This window comes from Cydia splendana, chromosome 9 (assembly GCF_910591565.1).
Source record: "Cydia splendana chromosome 9, ilCydSple1.2, whole genome shotgun sequence".
Classification (NCBI taxonomy): domain Eukaryota; kingdom Metazoa; phylum Arthropoda; class Insecta; order Lepidoptera; family Tortricidae; genus Cydia; species Cydia splendana.
The window spans coordinates 21,908,362-21,929,778 of record NC_085968.1 but is presented as its reverse complement, the minus strand read 5'-3'; the positions used below and the strand labels follow the sequence as shown (position 1 = coordinate 21,929,778).

Genomic DNA, 21,417 nt, shown 5'->3' with positions numbered 1-21,417 from the left:
GAGCGCGAAAATTTTTCGATATAAAAACGCAATTTGATAGACACTTGTACATTTTGACTTTTAGTATTTCCATACTCATTGTTTCCATCATTTCCATATTATCATTGTTCCTGGAGTTCTCCTCATTGAGGTTTCACTCCTGAGGAAGACCACGTGCCCCTTGTAACCTCAATGCGTTGCGAGACTTTCGCGGATGATTCGATTTTTTTCGGGAAGGCATGGTAATGCGTATAAAATGCGAGTCCCAAATCGTTTGACTCCGCAAACGACCAGTGCCGGATTAAGATATTTTGATGCCCTAAGCATTTCTAGACCATGGTGCCCCCTCTCCCTAGGGTCATCGAGATTACATTGAATTTTTTTGGTAAGTGACGTTCATTGCCGCATTACAGCTGAGAATGGAAATCAGTCACATAATTTTATCACGAAAATTAACAGTGCTGCAGCAGTAACGTTGCAACAGAGTAATGCTGCTGCAGTCGCCATATCTTAGAAAGTGATTGAAAACGCGAGCGAAGCGAGCGCGAAAATTCTTTGATATAAAAACGCAATTTGATAGACAGTTGTACATTTCTACTTTGAGTATGGAAATCAGTCACATAATTTTATCACGAAAATTGACAGTGCTGCAGCAGTAACGTTGCAACAGAATAATGCTACTGCAGTCGCCACCAGAATGTCACCTTTATCATAATATGTTATAATGTAATTGAAAACGCGAGCGAAGCGAGCGCGAACATTTTTCGATATAAAAAACGCAATTTGACTTAGAAAGTAATTGAAAACGCGAGCGAAGCGAGCGCGAAAATTGTTCGATATAATAACGCAATTTGATACACAGTTATACATTTCTACTTTGAGTATGGAAATCAGTCATATAATTTTATCACGAAAATTGACAGTGCTGCAGCAGTAACGTTGCAACAGGATAATGCTACTGCAGTCGCCACCAGAATGTCACTATTATCATATCTTATAACGTAATTGAAAACGCGAGCGAAGCGTGCGCGAAAATTTTTCGATATAAAAAACGCAATTTGATAGACAGTTGTAGGTACATTTTTACTTTTAGTCCCAACCAAGCGCGAATCCAGGATTTCATACAGAGAAGGGATGGGACAGTTTTCTAGGCTGATAGAAAGAAGAGATAGCTTCGCATAGGGCTCAATATTTAAGGGTCTCAGCGAGGTTGTTTTCATGCAGAAAAGATGCAAGAAAGCAGAGCTTGGAATTGACCAAGTGAATGTGAAGTGTGAGCAAGGCAGAAGGCCCAGCTGCGAAAGAGAAAAGCTTGGATTTGGATCCACGCCCAAGTGTAATTAAGGCAGAAGATCAACTTTGCCATAAGGCAGAAGACCTCGCATAAGACCTTACGCCGAACTGCAAAAGAGTGGCTTGAAATCGAATCTATGCATGTAATCATGACTCTTCTACTGCTCGCTCTTTGGCTTCACCCGAAAGTGCTACTTGATAGGATGCTTTTAGTTTTCGGCTTTCACGGGGCCCCTTATAACACTTTGACAGTTAGGTCTCAGGATCGCGGCTAAGGAGCAACTCGGCTTGGCCGACAAATCTGGCGTGCAAGAGAGCAAAATTCGCTATAAAATCGGTAACCTATGTCGAAAAAATCGGCTGGCCGCAAGCCCGAAAGCAAGATTTTTTCCATGACTTTAAGGGCCTCCGCGTAAGGTCAAATCGAAAGCCTACGTTGGAGATGTTCTTACGTACCCTCATTCTCTTACTTGATCCCTACGACCCTTCATTATTAGATGGGTACTTGTACACGTATAAAAGTTTCATGTAGGTACCTACTCCACGACGACTGCAATGCTGATGCAGCCTGCGCATTTTTTTGCCTACGGTTTTGGTGCCCCCTAGACGTGGTGCCCTAAGCAAGTGCTTATTTTGCATAAAAGGGTTAATCCGGCACTGCAAATGACAGAGGTCAATGTTTTTTTTTTTTTCAAAGTACCCACCTTCGTGGCCATTATTAAGTGCTCAAAGGAGGCGATACCTACGTATGAATATGGATTTGATATGGGTGCGAAATAATTACGATTAGGTATAATTCATGATGGAGAAAATTTATAATTTTAAATAATTATGCCATTATACGCGTGTTGATATGTGTGTTTATTTTACCACTACGTAACTATGTAAACTCATTTTTAGTTATCTTGATTACTTAATGTTTACTCAGTTCCCCAAAAGATGGCACTGTGCAATGAGGGGCAATTAATTTACTGTCGTTTAATTTTGTTGTATTATTAGTTTATTAAATCAACATAATTATTCAATTATTTTTGTGGATATCCATACGCCCTCTTCTAAACTTAGAGTTAATTTGGCAAAATCCTCAGTGGCTTATTCATGTCACAACGTATTAGATTCAGCGCCATCTGTTAGTTTACCAAGGTACTCAATAGTGGTAGCACATATTTGAAAAAAGTTTGCCCCTCCTTCCTAAGTAGCGCCATAATATTCAGGGGCAAACTTAAGTCAATCGAGTGTTGTGGCTACCCCCCCCCCCCTTTTAGGGGTTGAATTTTTATAGCCTATAACCTGGCCGGGGATTTTCTCGACAGATTAGTAAAGTTTTCATCAAAATCCGTTCAGCCGTTTTCACGTGATGCGCGTTCAAATAAACAGACAAACAGATAAATAGATAAACAGATAAACAGATAAACAGATAAACAGATAAACAGATAAACAGATAAACAGACAAACAGACAAAAATTCTAAAAACTTTTGGAGCGTGTTCTGTTATCGATTCTAAGTATCCCCAGCCAACTTTTTTTCAAATATCTTCCATGTACAGACTTTCGACCGTCTTCAGCTTTATTATATGTATAGATAGATATAGATAGATAGATAAAAAAAAAGAATGCAAAAAACACAAAAATAATGTTCTAGAACACATTCATCCCAGCAGGGTAGAAAAATGCCATTTTAATTCCTCATAGCAGGGAAAAAAATGCCCTTTTCCTATAGGCGAGGTCAATTCTGAAATAAGAAATTTTGATGGTCTTGGTCTTGTTTTATACACTTTTATTTTTTAACGATAGCTCACGCTGTTTGGTGCGAGCGTACGAGAATATCGATTCCTGCATACGCACTGAAAGAGTCACAAAAAATTTTGCTCTTATTTACATATAATTTTAACATACGTATAAACAAAGTGGGAACACGTTACCGATCCAGTATCGAGTATCAGACGCTTATCGACAAAAAACACACCCGTATATTATATTTCTGCTCACGATTTTATCGTAAATATGAAGGGTAGGGTAGGCCCGCACCTTCTGGAAGCTATTGCAAAAAGAGCGTAGCGCACTCTCCATAAAATATATCTGAGGGAATGTGGGGTTCATATTCTGGGTGTGTCGTGAGATCTTACAGTTTGACTGTAGACATTCTGATGAAGGCAGAAATACTTTCAGCTAGCGTTTTGTAATTTAACCATCTTTGGATTTTTTTCTATTAAGATCGAGTCAAAAGTACATTCTTTCAAATAAAAAATGCTTTAGTACCTATTTATAAGACACCCTCAGTACGCGAGTCAGATAGACGAGTTCTATGTCTGTATCTACTCGTACATATTATGTCAATAACTAAGAAAAATTACCCTTTACGCCAAATGTGCAGTTTCACGGTATACCAAGTTCGGCAAAAATGGACTCCATAATTACAACGATGTACGACATCGAGATTGAAACATCTTTGTGCAAAAAAAGCATTTTCAAAAGGCACAGACAATAATAGTTATCCGATATTTTGTATAGAAACTTAGTGATAACCTCTTTTAGGTCTTCCATCATTCACTGGCACGGTCGTGCGGTTAAACTTTGTGTCTAGTTTTGAAATTAATCATGTTACCGCGTCAGACCGACACCGATAGTTTGTGCGGTTGATTAGGAGTTGTAAGCCTAGAATTGTTGTCTTGTCCCGGCTCAAGAAATGTCTGTTTTGTATCCAAATTTGCTCTATTAAATATTTATCATTCAAAACCATAATTTATAAAAACTTTTACAAAAAAAAAAGAAAACCGACTTCGAAAAGGATGAAATAAAATATTATCCGTTTTTAGGTATATACGTTACCAACTGATATTTTTGAAGTCGGTGCCAAGCCAAATTTGATTTTAGGGTGATTCGATTAAGAATGTGGCTATATGTACGTTGGATTACCTACCTTACACCACACGACAGCAATGATCATACTTTCTGTAGATACCTAAGAACACACCGTCAATCCACTTTGGCGCAGTCCGTACCATGTTTGTCGGTACTAGTATAAAACCAATGCGATTGCCGATATGTTTTTTACAGAGCAATTTTTACAAATTTTCTAACTGTCCATAGGACTCTGGTGTGGGATTGGGACTGAGTTATTTCCCGCCTCTTATCCAGAGAACTTGATTTCAAAATATAAAACAATCCAAGGACCATCTACAGGGCTTTAACTTTTACCTGCATGGCAAATTTCACCAGTTTACATGGTAGTTGTTTAGCCGAAAAGGGACAAAGAGACAGACAGAATTACTTTCACCATTATAATATAATAAAGTTGTAATGTGATTTATAGACATAAACCTGATTATTTCTGACCGGTATTGTTACTATTTGTCTTGGCACCGACTTCAAACATATCAGTTGGTAACGCATATACTTAAAAACGGATAATATTTTATTTCATCCTTTGTGAAGTCGGTTTTCTTTTTTTTTGTAATAGTTTTTATTTTTAAATTTTTAGTTTTAAGGCATTGTTAAAAGCTTATGAGTGACGTGTGACGCATGAATGAAAAGCATAATAACGCGTATCACTAAATTCGAAATCATTCCTGTCACTACACAAACACAAAATTCATCCTCCGCCCCGCCACTGACCCAATCCCTCAACCCCCCGATCACTCAACCTCACAGCACATCAACCGCTGATCACGAAACCCCTCGACCCTGAACCAACAACCTTTAAACCGCCATTTCCCGACTCCTCAGTAGCCTTACCATAAGTCTTACACTGACATCTTCGCTAGCGTGTGCGTAACTTACTTTCTATGCGTCGTGCTGGCATCCTATTAGTGCGAACGAGATGTATAGAAAGTAAGTTACGAAGACGTTAGCGAATATGTAGTAGTGTCAAACTCGTGGTAGGGCTACAGTTGTACTTCATCAAATTGGTGATTTTCGGAGGGAAATTCTTAAGTTACTATAGAAAACAACGATGTCGCCATACTCGTGCCTTTAAAAATTGAGGAGTTGCCTCATTTCCTTATGAATTCCGTCATCAGATTAGAACCAACAATGTTATGGGAACACCTTAGAGGTAACTTCGTTCAAACGAAAAAACCGGGCAAGTGCGAGTCGGACTCGCGCACGTAGGGTTCCGTACCATAATGCAAAAAAACGGCAAAAAAAAAACGGTCACCCATCCAAGTACTGACCCCGCCCGACGTTGCTTAACTTCGGTCAAAAATCACGTATGTTGTATGGGAGCCCCACTCAAATCTTTATTTTCTTCTGTTTTTAGTATTTGTTGTTATAGCGGCAACAGAAATACATCATCTGTGAAAATTTCAACTGTTCTCACAGTTCGTGAGATACAGCCTGGTGACAGACGGACGGACGGACGGACGGACAGCGGAGTCTTAGTAATAGGGTCCCGTTTTACCCTTTGGGTACGGAACCCTAAAAAGAATTACTCAAATCGGACCACGGGGTTCGGAGTAATCTACATTTATAAAATCATCATCATTATATCATCAACAATCATCATCATCAGGTCCACTCTATCAAATTAGTAATTTTCAAGAGGAAATGCTTGATTTGCTTAAGACAATACCCAAATTACCATACATGTGCCTTTAACAATTGAGGAGTTCCCTCAATTCTTTATGGATCCCATCATCAGAACAGCACCAGATTAATGTGGGACCACCTCGGAAGAACCTTCTTTCGAACAAAAAAAGAATTGCTCAAATCGGACCACGGGTCTCGGAGTAATCGCTGAACGTCCTACATTTTAAGAAATCGTCATGATTATCATCAAAACAATCATCATCATCAGGTCCACTTCATCAAATTGGTGCTTTTCGAGAGAAAATGCTCGAGTTGCTTAAGAAATCACCCAAATCACTATACATGTGCTTTGAAAAATTGAGGAGTTCCCTCAATTCCTCATGGATCCCATCATCAGAACAGCACCAGATTAATGTGGGACCACCTTGGAAGTACCTTCTTTCGAATAAAAAAATAATTACTCAAATCGACCCACGGGTCTCGGAGTAATCGGTGAACATACATAAAAAAAAAAACATAGCCACAACCGAATACAGAACCTCCTCCTTCTATGAAATTGAAGTCGGTTAAAAAGTCAATTCCACCAGTGAGGAGACACCTCAAAATGAAATTACTTTACCACTTTGTTTTTGATGTATATTAATCATAGCTATGCCCCATGTTTAACTTTTTTCGATTTTTTTATTTGTATAAATATAAGGAGCGAAAACCAGATTTCATACAAAATTTTAAATGCACCTAACTCTTATACCTAATATTTAAAGATTCGAAAAAAATCAAACATACCTGAAATTGATATACCTACCCACAACAAATGGTGTCTAAATATTTTTAATAATGATAATATTCAGAGAGGAAAATGAGGACTACTACGTTTGTGTAAAAAGGTGAATTCACGTGGCCGCAGTATAATATATAATCCTCTTAATATATTTAATAACAGCTCGGAACGTTTGTATGAAATATCATTTGATATTTACTACTAGCTTTTCAGTGAAGGAAAACATCGTGAGGAAACCTGCATACATCTGCGAAGAAATTCAAAGGTGTATGTGAAGTCGCCAATCCGCATTGGGCTAGCGTGGGGGCTATAGCCCAAGCCCTCTCACACGTGAGAGGAGGCCTGTGCCCAGCAGTGGGACGTATATAGGCTGAATTTTTATATTTAATAAAGAGAGCCTATACGAGCTGGTGTGGTGAACATGTTTTTTCTTTCTTTCTTTCTTAGCTGGCATTATTAAGTAACTTTACTCTTTCGCGTTCGATCTTTGTTTCGAAGCCAGAATAACCCGCCGGAGTCGTATTACATATTTATATGTGGGCGCCAGTTCTTCGCATATGTTCCTGGCTGTTTTATTCGCGCGAATAAAGTGCGTCTTTTGCCGTTTTTTTGTGAGTTTATTTTTTTAGCACTAATTATGCGATAACAATGGTGTAGCCATAATTTTGTTTTATTCAGTATTCATTTATTGTTGGAAACCTATAACGTTAATGTAACTTTTGGATTTATCATCTTTTAAATAAAGAAATATATACCTTTTATATACCTACCTATAAGTGCCCGATTTCAACTATAAGATACGTCAATTGATAGATCTAGAAACGATATGGATTAGATAAGTCAGTGTCAAAAGTGACGTTTTTGTTTGAAGAAACGTCACATTCGACACTGACATATCTAATCCATATCGTTTCTAGATCTATTAACTGACATATCTTAAAGTTCGAATCGGGCCACTATTATAAAGTAGTAAATTTTGTAGTGTAAAAATGAAAAAAAGTATCTGTAAGTAAAATAAGACTGTACTTATTTCTAATGGTTTCATGACAATAGGAAAACCTCAAGAGCAAAGCCGTTGTTGGCGTTGTTCCGCCTTAGAAATCGCCCGACAATCTTAACAACTAAACAATAAGGCCGCATAGCTGTTTGTAACCGAGGCATTAAGAGGATAGTGGACGACCGCTACTCCATACAAATGTAGTCTCCATTTTCCTCTATGGATATTTAACATTATAGAAATAATACTGATTTAAACTTTCATGATTTTTACTCCTAATTATGCAGCAAAACGGGACTTAATCGCGTATAATTAAGTTTTTAAATTTACCTCCGACACGCCAAACGCCCTCCTCGAAACGTCGGAGGTAAATTATACGCGATTAAGTCCCATTTTGCTAAATAATAAATTATAGAAATATTTTTTCATAATATATAAGTCGGATAGGTTCGTGAGGTTGCTTCAGATGACCGAAGGGCAAACTGTCCAGAAATAGGAGCCTCCGTCGAACCAGGGAACGAGACAATTATTTTCATGATTCACGATATGCCTAGGAATTTCATGATCTGCTTGATTATACGATCGGCCGCCGACATAAGTATAAAAATCACAGCTATTATACCCCTTCGTTTGATTTTCTTCGATTTTTTAATAATATATTGCAATAGACCGGATGACCGCGCGAAAACGCCTTTCCATGCAAATGTAGGCCCCATATTCCTCTTTAAATATTAACATTAAAGACATTTTTAACATAATTTGATGTAAGGTAACCACATCTATGCCGTTTAGTATTTTTCCATTTTTTTACGATTACAAGAGTTAGAAGCATTCAAAATGTGTAGGTATGGAATTCGTTTTTCTCTTTTAACTCCTAACAATAATAGAAAAATCGAATAAAAGCAACTTCTTCGTCTGCCTTGAGGAGAGGAAAATGGGGACTACGTTTGTATGGAGAAGCGTCCGCGCGGTCACTTTTCTCCTAACAATATCTTTACAATATGACCGCCGCATAGTTCGTAACCGCGGTATTAATGAGCGAAGTAATGAGAAGTGAAATTTTAAGCAGCTGCCCGACCGGGGATAAATTCGGGCCGTAACCGTAACAATATAAACTTTTCCGACTTCTCACCTCCTTAATTTCTGTTTGGGCCTTGGAAGTGTTTTACGTTGGATTCTGTTGAATATTTAATACATTTTAGATACTAAAGGCTTCGGAACTTTATTTTAACCCATTGAAGGACGAAGTTAATGGTTGGTAGATATTAGTATAAATATAGATACTTTTACAATAGGATTAGGAAAATCAGTTTTGTGGCAAAAAAACATTTTTGATGTAATTTTTTTCATCGCTGAATGTGTATACTATTCATTCAACAGGCAACTATTTAACAGGCTAATTCGAACGTGCCCTGACATCAAACTGGTATAAGAATGATATTGGAATCATATCAGTTATTTATTTATTTATTATTATTTACATTTGTATGGAGAAGCGGTTCCCTCTCCTCTTAACAATCAAAATTGTCAAAAACAACACTAAAAACCTCGGTTAGTTAAGTGGCTCACAGAATCAATGGTTCGCCGTAAACAACGGGCCAAGTTAACGAACCGCTTTTTTAGGGTTCCGTACCCAAAGGGTAAAAACGGGACCCTATTACTAAACTCCACTACTGTCCGTCTGTCTGCCTGTCACCAGCCTGTATGTCATAAACCGCGATAGCTACGGTTGACATTTTCACAGATGATGTATTTCTGTTGCCGCTATAACAACAAATACTAAAAACAAATTAAAATAAATATTTAAGTGGGGCTCCCATACAACAAACGTGATTTTTTGCCGTGTTTTGCGTAATGGTACGGAACCCTTCGTGCGCGAGTCCGACTCGCACTTGGCCGGTTTTTCGTTGTATATTTTCGCGGAGTTGCCAAACAATGGGCGAGATAACTTTTGCCCCTGTTAAATAAAGACGACAGTTTTATTGAAAGTAGGGCCGTTTTTCCTTCTGTAATTTCCACAAGATCCCCTGAGCGTTTGGTTTAAAGCACAAGCTTCAGCGCCTACAGCGTATGAAAAATGATGATGTTCTCCCAGACGTATCCGTCAACGGCGATATCCTGACAAGCTTTTTATATTGATATTATAACTTTTTTTTAAGGGTCTTTATTAACTATTACGCGGGCGTGACTTGCAAATCCAAATTTGGTTTTGAAATTCCGGCAGCATGAAACTCAGTAGAGCTGTCCAGATGGGTTGTAGGTGTAGTTGTAGGAGGGTTTGGGCCGAGCTTTTGGAGCTGACGTTTGGCGCCAAGATCTTCAAGCCGGGTCAGTCATAACTATCTCCATGTTTATTAGGGTGATTCAAAAAATAAAATTCTTGATTTTGTATTTTCCACAAGGCTCTTTTTGTTCCATATCACCTCTTATATCCCTATGCAAAATTTAAACGAAATCGAATAATATTTAGGGGTCGCTATGACATGACACTTTTTCGAGTACAAAGAAAAGCAGTATTTTTTTTGTATATGGTACTTTTATTGCAAATTTTTAACTTATGTTTACACAAGTTATGTTGTAACATTTAAGTAAAATTAGTAGAATATAACAAAGTTGCATTATAATCATATTATCTTTAAATCAATAATTCAATACCCTACTTTTCCTTTTCTCCCGAGCTCATTCAATACGTTAGATTTCGACGCAACTGGATATTTCTTTCTGCGAATATCAACGACACGGAGAAGATATTGTTTTTGTTGTAAATTTTTTGTGATGCTAGAATTGTATTTTTGTATTAAAGCAACACCTCGCTCTGCGCAGTCATTTACCACTTTCAATTGGTGGACTTTTTCCTGCATTTCAGTGTAAATTTCATCAGTATGCCACTCTGAAGGATCTTTCACTAGAAATGCTTGTGACTTGTCTTGGCCCTCATTGACAAGCAAGTCAAACAGAGTTTTCGTTCTTTGAGTAAAAAAAATCTCTAATGGCAATGGCTGCTGTATTTGAAAGGTTTTTCCCTCTGGTATTTTCAAAGCTTTTTTTGTTGGCGGTTTTTGGAGATTTTGAACCATTATTCTTTTTGTCTCGGGTGTAATTCTTGGATCGAATAAAGAAAGACCGATCAATTGCTCTGAAAAGTACCAGAGGTGACGGCGAAATGCTTTCAGAGCAATGGTGCTAATCTTCTTGTTAGGATAGTCTTGAAGCTGTGATATGAATATGAAGTTTGCATCGTTAAGAGGTGCTTTTGCTGCTAGCGGAGCTTCGTTCCAATATCGCCCGTAGAGGAGGCTCACAAACAGGGATAGCTGTGTAATCGATCGTTTTTCTGCTGCTGTCAGTGTGAATTGGTCTTGAAATAGATATATTTTTAGACAGTAAATAGCTTTCGCCATCCAGCGACCTTGATGTAAAGCCCCGGGCTTGCGGAACTTAGCTTCAGCAGTTATTTCCGAGCTGCCGAGGAAGATACGGCACAAATTCAGCAGTTCAGGGTAATCATCTCTGGGTTGTTGATGGTTTATCGCCTCATTGTAGTATTGACTCATTTCCTGGCGTAATGCAATGAGTTCCGCGTTCTCATACAAATACAAATGTGCGAATAAAATGCCATACTTCGTAAAATAAAATTTACTTGCAAATCATAGCGACCACTAAGCGTTGTTAGAATAGGCTGATTTTTGGTGCACATACGTTTTTCGATCAAACGAACAAAATAAAACTTGTGGAGCAAGGAAAAACTAAGAATTTTTTTTTCCTTAGTAAAGTGAATCACCCTAATGTTTATGTTTGCAAAAGTATATAGCAATATCATTGGGATACTTTTATTTCTATATTTTGTATGATATAGGAGGCAAACGAGCAAACGCATCGCCTGATGGTACGCGATTACCGTCACCCATGGACACATTGGATACACGCAACACCAGGGCAGGTAGCCAACATGCCAATCACTTACGCTCCGTGGCGAACGAAACGCAACTATCACTGTTGCACTAATATGGAAGAGTGACAGAGAGACAGAGAGAAACAAAGCGTTTCATTGTCGTAGCGCAAGTGATTGTCACCATTTGGCATGCCCGGCAGAGCGGTTGGTTACGTTACAGATGTAGTGCATAATTATTTTCCTTCGTATTTTCACGGAAACGTACGAACGTGCTGTTTCAGTCAGTCAGTACTTACAAAAAGTACCGAGGTTGATTAAAGTAGCATGACAAATACGAATGTTTCCGAGAAAATACGAAGGAAAACAATTATGCACTACATCTCAACCAGCCTTTAATATGGGAATACGTTCTTTTCTTGACGGTCGTATCGGTCCGGAAATACCGCAAGCGACAGTTCATTCGACAGTTTAGGTGTGCGAGGCAGGAAGAAGAGAAACGCACAAACTAAAAATTATATAAAAAAAAAAATTGACTTGTTCTAGTTATATATTCTATATACCCTGTTGATGAATGTGTTACAGACACAAAAATATCTCACCCGCTCCCGCCTGTACCCCGCACGGGTGCGTAAAGGAGATAGAGACATTTTTCGTTTTGCCACAAAGTTAAAAACTCGTTATTCGCGGGCGCAAAAGTTAGGAAAGTCGCCATTGTGTCGTAGATTTATCGCGGCGCTGCCTTCACGATCACTTGACTCTATGACCAGCTCATTACGCGTAATCTGTTTACAGTTACTTTAAACAGAGATTAGGAACTTGAGAACAATGCCTTTCCTTTGTTGGTCGTCTTTTTCTAACCTTCGTTTTAACCCTTAGTCTGTGATCTCATAGTGACCACAAAAATAACAAATGATTTTATGTAACCTTTATTATCATAATATTATATATGTAGCTTGTGGGTAAGAGCAAGGAGCTACTCTCGATCTATAAATAATACGATTAATGGACATATATGTATGTGTAGGTAAACATACATTTGGTTATATTTGACCTACTTACCTTATATTTTATACTTTCATCGCGCCGAAGACACGCGGCTCGATTCGGAAAATGAATTAGATTTCTACTAGACTTCAACAAGTTACGATACGGATAATTTAAAGATATTTGTGAGATAGATATGTCAAATTTGACGTTTCCGCGATTCTGGAGGTCCTCTTGAACGATTTCGACAAGTTATGACTTAGATATCCAAGTCACATCTAGTCAATATCTATTGTAGATCTAGTTGATCTCTAAATCGTCTCAAGATCTTGTGATTATCTCGAAATCCGAATAGGCCTGACGATGTCTTTCGTAATAAATGTACATAAGTTATCAAAGTGGATACACTTTAAGTAAATTAAAATGCGACTTCGTTCTTTGCTGCAGAAGCTTAACAAATATCCACCACATTTCAATTTAAAGAGACCTATTGACGTACTTATGTACTCTCTTTGAGTTCTTTCGGTATAAGGCTCGCCATTAAAGCTACTCGGTTCCAGCACAGTCAGCACAGATTTCTCAATACAATAGAGATACACCACTCTCCAATTCTTGTTTTTTTCAAACATTTTCTTGAACTGAAAGATAGACCTGTCTGGCCTAGTCGGTAGCAAAGACATATGTAACTTCGTATAAGACGAATAAAGTCTAAGGAAAAAACGTGCCTCAGATTTCAAGTAAAAGTCATTCTCGAATAGATGGCGCACACACCTTTAGCCTATCCTCGGCTAGATGGCGTGACGACACCGTTTCATATTTAACAATTTTAACACATAGATATCAGTGAATGAACATGGATCAAAATGATATAAAAATAACAAAATCATTTTATCCATATATATACATTTTTGATAACTTTATACGTTTTCATTTTGAGTTTTAGTCGTGTGTCGATAGATGGCAGTAAATTTACAGTGACTACAAAATTTACAATGACAGGACCCCTCTATACTATCTATTCTTTTTGTCGGTAGATAATTATGAAGGTCCCGGTAAGTGTATTTATTTGTGTGATGAGCACGGATATTTATTTTGTTTCGGAGTCATGACTGTTTCTAAGTAGTATCCACACGCCTTTGGGCTTACTGTGTGGCTTATTGTGTGAGATTGCCCCCAAAATATTTATTTGGATATTCTAGTGGCGTATCTGTCATTGTATTATCTGTGATCGCAGGTATCTGTTGAATTTCTCCAGTTTCTGTATCCATTTTATACATAGCTGTACATACATTATTTATACGGGTTCGGCAGGCCAATTCGAACTTACATTTTGATGTCTAAATGATTTCATTTTGTTATCATTCGCCCGTGCGTCTCGCTTGCGCCAATACATGTACAAACAATTACGAGCGTAATGCACGCGCGGATGATAACAAAATAACATCATAAAATGATAATCTGTATCAAAATGTGCGTTCGAATTGGCCTGCAGAGGTGGACGGGGCATGTCCGTCACGTACAGGACACTAGTATATTGGCAAACAGGTGAATTTTATTCGTCTTATTGAAAATGTAGGCCGACTTTAATGTTATTCGGCGTATTTCTCTTTTAATGGCTTTTTTTTTAATTATTCAGTTGATTAGTTAGTTGTTGTTGTAAATACTTACCAGATCTATTTTCGAACGATTTTTTTAGATTTATGATGTGGTAGGTTTAATCATCTGCAAAATTCCCGATATTTTCTTTTGACTAAGGATGTGTGCTCGGCGCATTAGAATAGTCTGCGTCTAGACTTATCGGTTCAATACGAAGGGATGATGTCATCCATGGCGCCTGGCTGATATATGAGAGTGACAGAGTAAGGAACAATAACAATATCGCTCTCCTTTACGCTCTTACACAAGAGTCATGCGTAGACAAAACGGTGGCTCTATTAGTGAAACGCACGGTTCGCGCAGCTCAGATGAAAAGGGCAGAAGTGTTATATGGAACTTATACCGTTTTTCATCTGAGCTGCATCAGATTTGTACACGTTTTCACTAGAGACTGTATGTTCTCGTTGCTATTATCAATGTGCCGGTTGAATTTTATTATGTATTGCTATTGAACGTGTTAAATTAGGAGTTATTTGAAAATTATTGGACAATTAATACACTGGAGATGGAATTGAAGTAAGTCTTATTGTTTTCTTAAATTTTCTACGTGGAACACTCGCATCTTAAAATTACTTACTTATACAGGCAGCCTTAACATATGTATTTGAATAACAGGTGTTTTTGTAATTATTAGACTCTTCAATAAATGAAGGGAGATTTCCTTAAGAATATATTAAAATTATGTTATATAGATGTTTTAAGCGGCATTGCAAAAGGAATAGGTACATATTTTGTATGTTTATTTCGCTTCATAAAGGATCGGCCACACCCTCCGCTCAAAACACAGTGAAGGTACGGAATTTCGGTACGAAATTTGAGCAGCACTGTGGAAAAAATGCGATATAACCGTGACGCTTACAGCGCATCACTGCGATTCCGTAACTTCACCGTAGGTATTTTAAGCAGCGGTGTGGAAGGCATGCGATAAAATCGTGACGCTCACGGCACGTCACTGCGATTCCTCGTCAGCGTATATATTTTGAGCAGTGGTGTAGCCGATCCTTAACTCTTCACGAAATAAACACGGCTTCAACTTTACAACAGAAACCTTCTGGAGCTTACTGTGGGACTTAGTCAATCTGGGTAAGAAGGTCCTACCTATATAATATTTATTATTATTTATAACAATTGCAGTTTACGACCATGTGCCAAATCAGACTTTATCGACTCATTGGTTTATACAAAATGTCCAGGGTTCAAAGCCTTATTAGCGTGTTCATCACAGATATTTGTTCCTGAGTTTTGAATATTTTCTATGTATATAAGTACCTAGTTATATGTATTATTTTAATTATATCGTCGTCTACTACTCTTACTGTGGGACTAGATCGATCTGTGTAAAATGGTCCTATAATTTTTTTTTATATTTAATATAAAAGACGTCTGAACTCGACAGAGAGCTGCAAAATTGCATGGACACATTATGAATGAATTCATTAAACTGCAAAACGTAATTCAAGACCAAAAAAAGTAAGACAATGTTGCCACTGCAATAATTTGTTTGTAAAATAGTAAATTCCTATTGATAAATAATCACGCTAAGATAATTTAGGTATTTATTAGTAATTTTACTCCTACGATTTAAAAAAGTACTTTTATTTACTTATTTTTACATAAATACAAGACGCGCTAGTAAAAAGTGGCAACATTTTCTTACTTTTTTTGGTCTTGAATTACTTTTTGCAGTAGGTATAGGTACGTATTGAATTTTCAGGCCACACCGTTTTTGCTCATCTCACTGGTGTATGGAAAAACTGTGCGTCATATTCGCCGTCATAAATGCCGTATGTATATTTTTATTATTATACCGTGACACTCACACGTATAAATTATAATTGTACATTGTGCAACAAGGGGGTAAATGAAATATTGGAAACGAGGTCTTTAGATTCACGACAGCCGCCGGCTGGAGTGAATTAAAGACTCGAGATTGCAATATTCTTACCCCCGGAGTTACACACAATATTTTTCATCATACTTATGTGAGTAAAAAAGGGAAACAAATAAAAGTTCTGCCTAATTTCGTACGTACTACATGACAGCCTTGGGTCGGAAATTAGGAAGTCGAAATTTGCATTAAATAAGTATTATTTATTAATAGTTAACATAGCATTTCACTTTTTTTTAATCCATTATAAATACCGTCATTGTAGCCAACTTTGCCCGCTTTTTTTGAAAAAAGAACACGAATTTCTCAAAAGAATAATAGCACATCATATGCCTTTTTTTTTCTCAGCACGTCCATAGTGATCAAACGCGTCAGTTTAAGTAAAGAAAAAAAAAACATGTTTTTACCCACTTTATTGGCGTTTTAGAGGGCGGGCAAAGATATCCGGGGTTTGCGCCAACATTGCCCACGTCAATTTGGTGTTCAAATACAGCTCGTATGATGATGATGTCTAAGGATCATGTACAGGTTTTGGGTAATCCTACCGTTCCTTGTTAATAACTTGGCGATAAGTGTAAAAACTTTTGAATAAATTTGGTAGGCAAGGTTGCCTACCCGTTTTTGGCCATTTCCATACAAGACTCACCTAAGCATTTTACAAAGGCTAGGGTTGTCACTTTAGAGCAAACCTGTTACAATAGTTTAATGGCCTAAAATATGAGTATTGCTGTATTTTTCATGCGTTAAAGGGATTAAACATTTAAATAAAGAATAATAAGACCAATTAAATGAAGTATATATTTATAAACTTAATTTAGTGTAAAACAACCTCCTTTTACTTGCAAAGTTGGGTAAATTTGTCAAAAGTGACAACCCTAAGCCGTTTTTGGTGGTGGGCAATGTTGGCATCCATAGGTCTGTAAATTACCGGATTACATTGCCCAACGACAAAACTTTGTGTCTTTAGGCCTTTTTAGATTAAACCTCAATGGATATAATCTATGCTTCATGTTTTATAACTGAAACCCGGAAATATTTGTCAAAAGGTTCTCAATTTTTTTCTACTTGCATTCATTTTTCAATAATTTTTAGCCCGCCGAAATATACCCTATATTTGACAAGTCGCTGAAAATTCCCAAGTCAAGTTGTGTACATGTTTGGTATATAGTTATGTCACAAATTTAACCTATTTTCTACTAAAAATAACAGGGTGGCCATAAGTATTTTAAATTGTTCTACATTAACGAATTTGTTTAAAATTATCGTTTTGGGCAAAGTTTCCCCTGATGGTGGCAACGTTGGCTATAATGACGGTAGGTACTTACCTATTTTTGCTATTATTTGTTACAGATTACATGTGTACTGGCTTTTCTTAACAGCGTGATATTACTAATTTTCCTACTAGTTCTCTGGATCTGGACTCTGTATCATGGAAATATTCCAACGTATGAGGATAGCGAAGGATTGTTCTTTCTGAATTTCTTCATTATTGGAGCAGTAATATGCAGCATGCTTGCTGCGTCGGCACTCTACTTCGCCATTCTACTGTGTCTTGGAATACAAAATGTAAGATTATCAAGGTAACATAAGATAACCGTCAGCGCTGACCGTCAGTTGCGAAAATGCATTCAGTGCTACGCTGACGGCGAACTGAGACGCGTGTGTACAGTTCACAAGAAAAATTAATCCTTTAGCTGTAAATGCTCTAAAATGTGCACACTATTTTTTGCGCATACGACGAAATAGAAAGCGGCGAATATATCATGTATATCAAATACTTATCGTCGAAATCCGGAATTAATTCTTTACAAACTTCTTGCCAAGCACTTTTTTTTAGGGTTCCGTACCCAAAGGGTAAAAACGGGACCCAATTACTAAGACTCCGCTGTCCGTCCGTCCGTCTGTCACCAGGCTGTATCTCACGAACCGTGTTGAAATTTTCACAGATGATGTATTTCTGTTGCTGCTATAACAACAAATACTAAAAACAGAATAAAATAAAGATTTAAGTGGGGCTCCCATACAACAAGCGAGATTTTTGACCGAAGTTAAGCACCGTCGGGCGGGGTCAGTACTTGGATGGGTGACCGTTTTTTTTTGCCGTTTTTTTTGCATCACGGTCTTTATAAAGTTCATACGATAAATCCCATAGTGCCAGACGAAGCTGCACTTCTGTAATAAGGCGCTCTGTATCGACATTTTTTGCTTTGAGTGTACGTACGCGCCTTCGGTCGGTCGCTCCGTCAGCGAAGCACTGAACGCATCCGTACAATCCCATAGCTCGTCGGTCGACCGACGTACGCGCGACTGACGAGCCAGACCGACGGCTCGACCGACCGTACGCGCGTACCAAATCACGCGCGTACCGTCAGCGTAGCTGTGTACGCGTTTCATAGACTTGCATAGATATAGCTACGCCGACCGACGGTCAGCGCTGACCGTCGGTCGAGCACTGTTTCCAGCCTAAGCCCGTACCATAAGTCACTGACAGTGTTAAAACTGACATATACGCTAACGTCTACGTAATTTACTTTCTTACATCTCGCTCGCACTAATATGCGAGTACGAGCGAGATGCACCGAAAGTAAGTTTCGGTCTCGATAGCGTTTTTGTCAGTGCCAAACTGGTGGTCACACTGAACTCATAATAAAGTCATAATGATGAATGTATACAGTAGAGTCCGGTTAGTAGGTACTACTTCGCATATAACAACCAACCGCTTATTGCGACGTAAGTATAGGCACTTGTTTGGTTTTAGTACAAGCTACTATGAAAGTACAACCGTTTAGAACGACTCCGTTTATAACGACCGACCGCTTTTATCGACGGAAATTGACACAAAATCCGTCCGTCAAGTCCGGTTACAACGATGAGCGACGTAGTTTTTAGGGTTCCGTACCCAAAAGGTAAAACGGGACCCTATTACTAAGACTTCGCTGTCCGTCCGTCCGTCCGTCCGTCTGTCTGTCACCAGGCTGTATCTCACGAACCGTGATAGCTAGACAGTTGAAATTTTCACAGATTTAAATGGGGCTCCCATACAACAAACGTGATTTTTGACCAAAGTTAAGCAACGTCGGGCGTGGTCAGTACTTGGATGGGTGACCGTTTTTTTTTTGCATTTTTTCCGTTTTTTTTTTTCATAATGGTACGGAACCCTTCGTGCGCGAGTCCGACTCGCACTTGCCCGGTTTTTACAAATAAATTGTTGGTAAGAAACTTACTCCGTCCCGCGCACTCAACTCCTCTCCCCCCTTTGCCTATACGCAGCAAGATGAAATAGTCATGCGACTTTTCGTAATCTTGCAAACAAATTAAAACCCAATTCCCATTATTCAATTGAGCTTAAACTTCATATACACAATTATGTAAGTTGGGTGACAATGCAATATTTCAGTATCTACGAGCTAATCTGATGATGGACTCAGGAGGTGGCCAATGGCCATAGGAACTGTGTGACAAAACGCATCCTAATTGAGTTTGGGATTGTAAGAATTGTCTCAATTGAGTATATTATTATGTAAGTTGCTTGTTGAAAAAAAGTACACAGTCAGCGATAAGCTTGAGTGAAAATTTAAATATTTTTTGACTTGTACGATTGTCATCTTGATTAGATTCCCAAGAATTACGACTTTTTATTTTACGGGATTCGAGTAATTTGCGGATGATGAGTCTTACGCGTTGCCTACAAAAGTACCTTCTTCTAAACACACAAAAGTCTCTCCATTGAAGACAAAGGGTTGTAATACTAATGTAAATAAATATTTTAATTGAAATGTTTTTTTTTCTTTGATTATTGCATATGTACCTATTATTAAATACAAAATGATGTAATTATTTTGTTTAAAAAATATATTTAAATTGGCAGTTCGTTTAGTGCGACGTCCGGTTAGTACGACGTAATATCAGCGGTCCCTTGAGCGTCGTTATAACCGGACTCTACTGTAATTAATATAATTATTTTTGGTTTCAGGATAACAAGCGCTACATAAAGATGTATGTACATTACGGCGTGACTGTTGTTGCTTTGAGCGTGTTGGGGTCGTTGTTGTATATCTGGCTGTTTTGGGAACAAGTGCGGATAGATGCTGTTATCTCATTAGGAATTTGCTGTAAGTAAATAGGTTAACGTTTTTTTTATATGCATGTCACATTCCCAAACTATGCTAGTAATGCTCTCGGAACATTTTTGCATCTAAGGGGCCCACTGATTAACAGTCCGCCGGACGGTATCGGCCTGTCAGGTAGAACAAACTTTTGACAGTTCCGAACAACTGACAGGCCGATACCGTCCGGCGGACTGTTAATCAGTGGGCCCCTTAAGTTTTGTATGTATTACTTAGACTTACGAAGTCATTCTGGTATTTAACGTAGCATCTGAAAAAAGTGTATTTTTGAGTTGTTGTCCAAACAAACGTACCTATAAATATATTTGTTAGGTTAATCATTCGGCAAAATCAAATTATGCTAATAATCGGTTGCGAAATGACATTCGGCAATTCTATCAAGATCTAAACATGCATTTTATTTTAAGAGCCCATCAACGTGATCACTAGCGCCACTGATAAATAATCGTGATTATTAAAATTTAACGAAAGATATTAAAAAAAGGGGGCCGCTACGTACTTTATTTTGTATTTAAGTACCTTTTGAATACATCAAACTAGTTTTTATGTTGCTGGATTCGTCAATCTATGCGTCCAAAGTTAAAACGGCCGTTTTTGTTTTGAGTTCATAGATTGACGAATCCGATGGGTCCATATACCCACATTCTACGTAATATTTAAATAATATTGTCTTATATTAGTATTGTTTACTTCCAGTGGCTTACTCAGGAATCCTGTGTCTCATAAACAAGACATATCTTGGATCAGATCAGCTGAAGGGAAACGACAGATTGCTGAGCACATCTTATGTTCAACAGTCATACGGATGCCAGTAAAGTTATCTGAAAGTTATTAAAAAAAAACCCGGCCAAGTGCGAGTCGGACTCGCGTTCCATGGGTTCCGTACATTAATCCACGCATAGTTCCGACTCACGCTTGACTGCACATTTCAGATTTTCATGTCATCTATATGAACTATTATGTGTATTTTTTTCAAAATTTTAGACCCAGTAGTTTCGGAGATAAAGGGGAGGAATGGTCATTTTTTGGCTATTTTCTTAAATAATTTCTACTCTATGTAATTTAAAATTATAAAAAAATATATTTGAAATTCTCCAAATGAGTTCTTTTATTTTATATATAACACGATATAGTTTAAATAACTTTATTTTTTAACTTTCTCATTTACCCCCCAAATGCGGTCCCCATATTCAAAATTCATTTGTTTACGTTACATGTCCATCTTTGGGTCACTAATTTACTTACGTGTACCAAATTTCAACTTAATTGGTCTAGTAGTTTCCGAGAAAATAGG

The 21,417-nt window shown here is 37.8% G+C and overlaps 1 protein-coding gene across 1 annotated transcript; it reads left to right on the top strand.

Annotated features, from left to right (window-relative positions):
* Positions 1-14,517: 14,517 nt before the first annotated feature.
* On the top strand, positions 14,518-20,957 carry LOC134794055 (uncharacterized). Its single transcript, XM_063765756.1, has 5 exons — positions 14,518-14,624; positions 15,823-15,892; positions 17,347-17,562; positions 19,970-20,108; positions 20,820-20,957. Exons 1-5 carry the CDS (start codon positions 14,614-14,616, stop codon positions 20,936-20,938), a joined length of 555 nt encoding a protein of 184 aa, XP_063621826.1. The 5' UTR covers positions 14,518-14,613; the 3' UTR covers positions 20,939-20,957.
* Positions 20,958-21,417: the final 460 nt, after the last annotated feature.

Excerpts from the sequence above, each read along its gene's own strand:
- LOC134794055 (XM_063765756.1), top strand. Across the intron at positions 15,893-17,346 it reads TATTCGCCGTCATAAATGCC|ATTACATGTGTACTGGCTTT; the intron begins GTATGTATATTT and ends TATTTGTTACAG. Across the intron at positions 20,109-20,819 it reads TATCTCATTAGGAATTTGCT|TGGCTTACTCAGGAATCCTG; the intron begins GTAAGTAAATAG and ends GTTTACTTCCAG.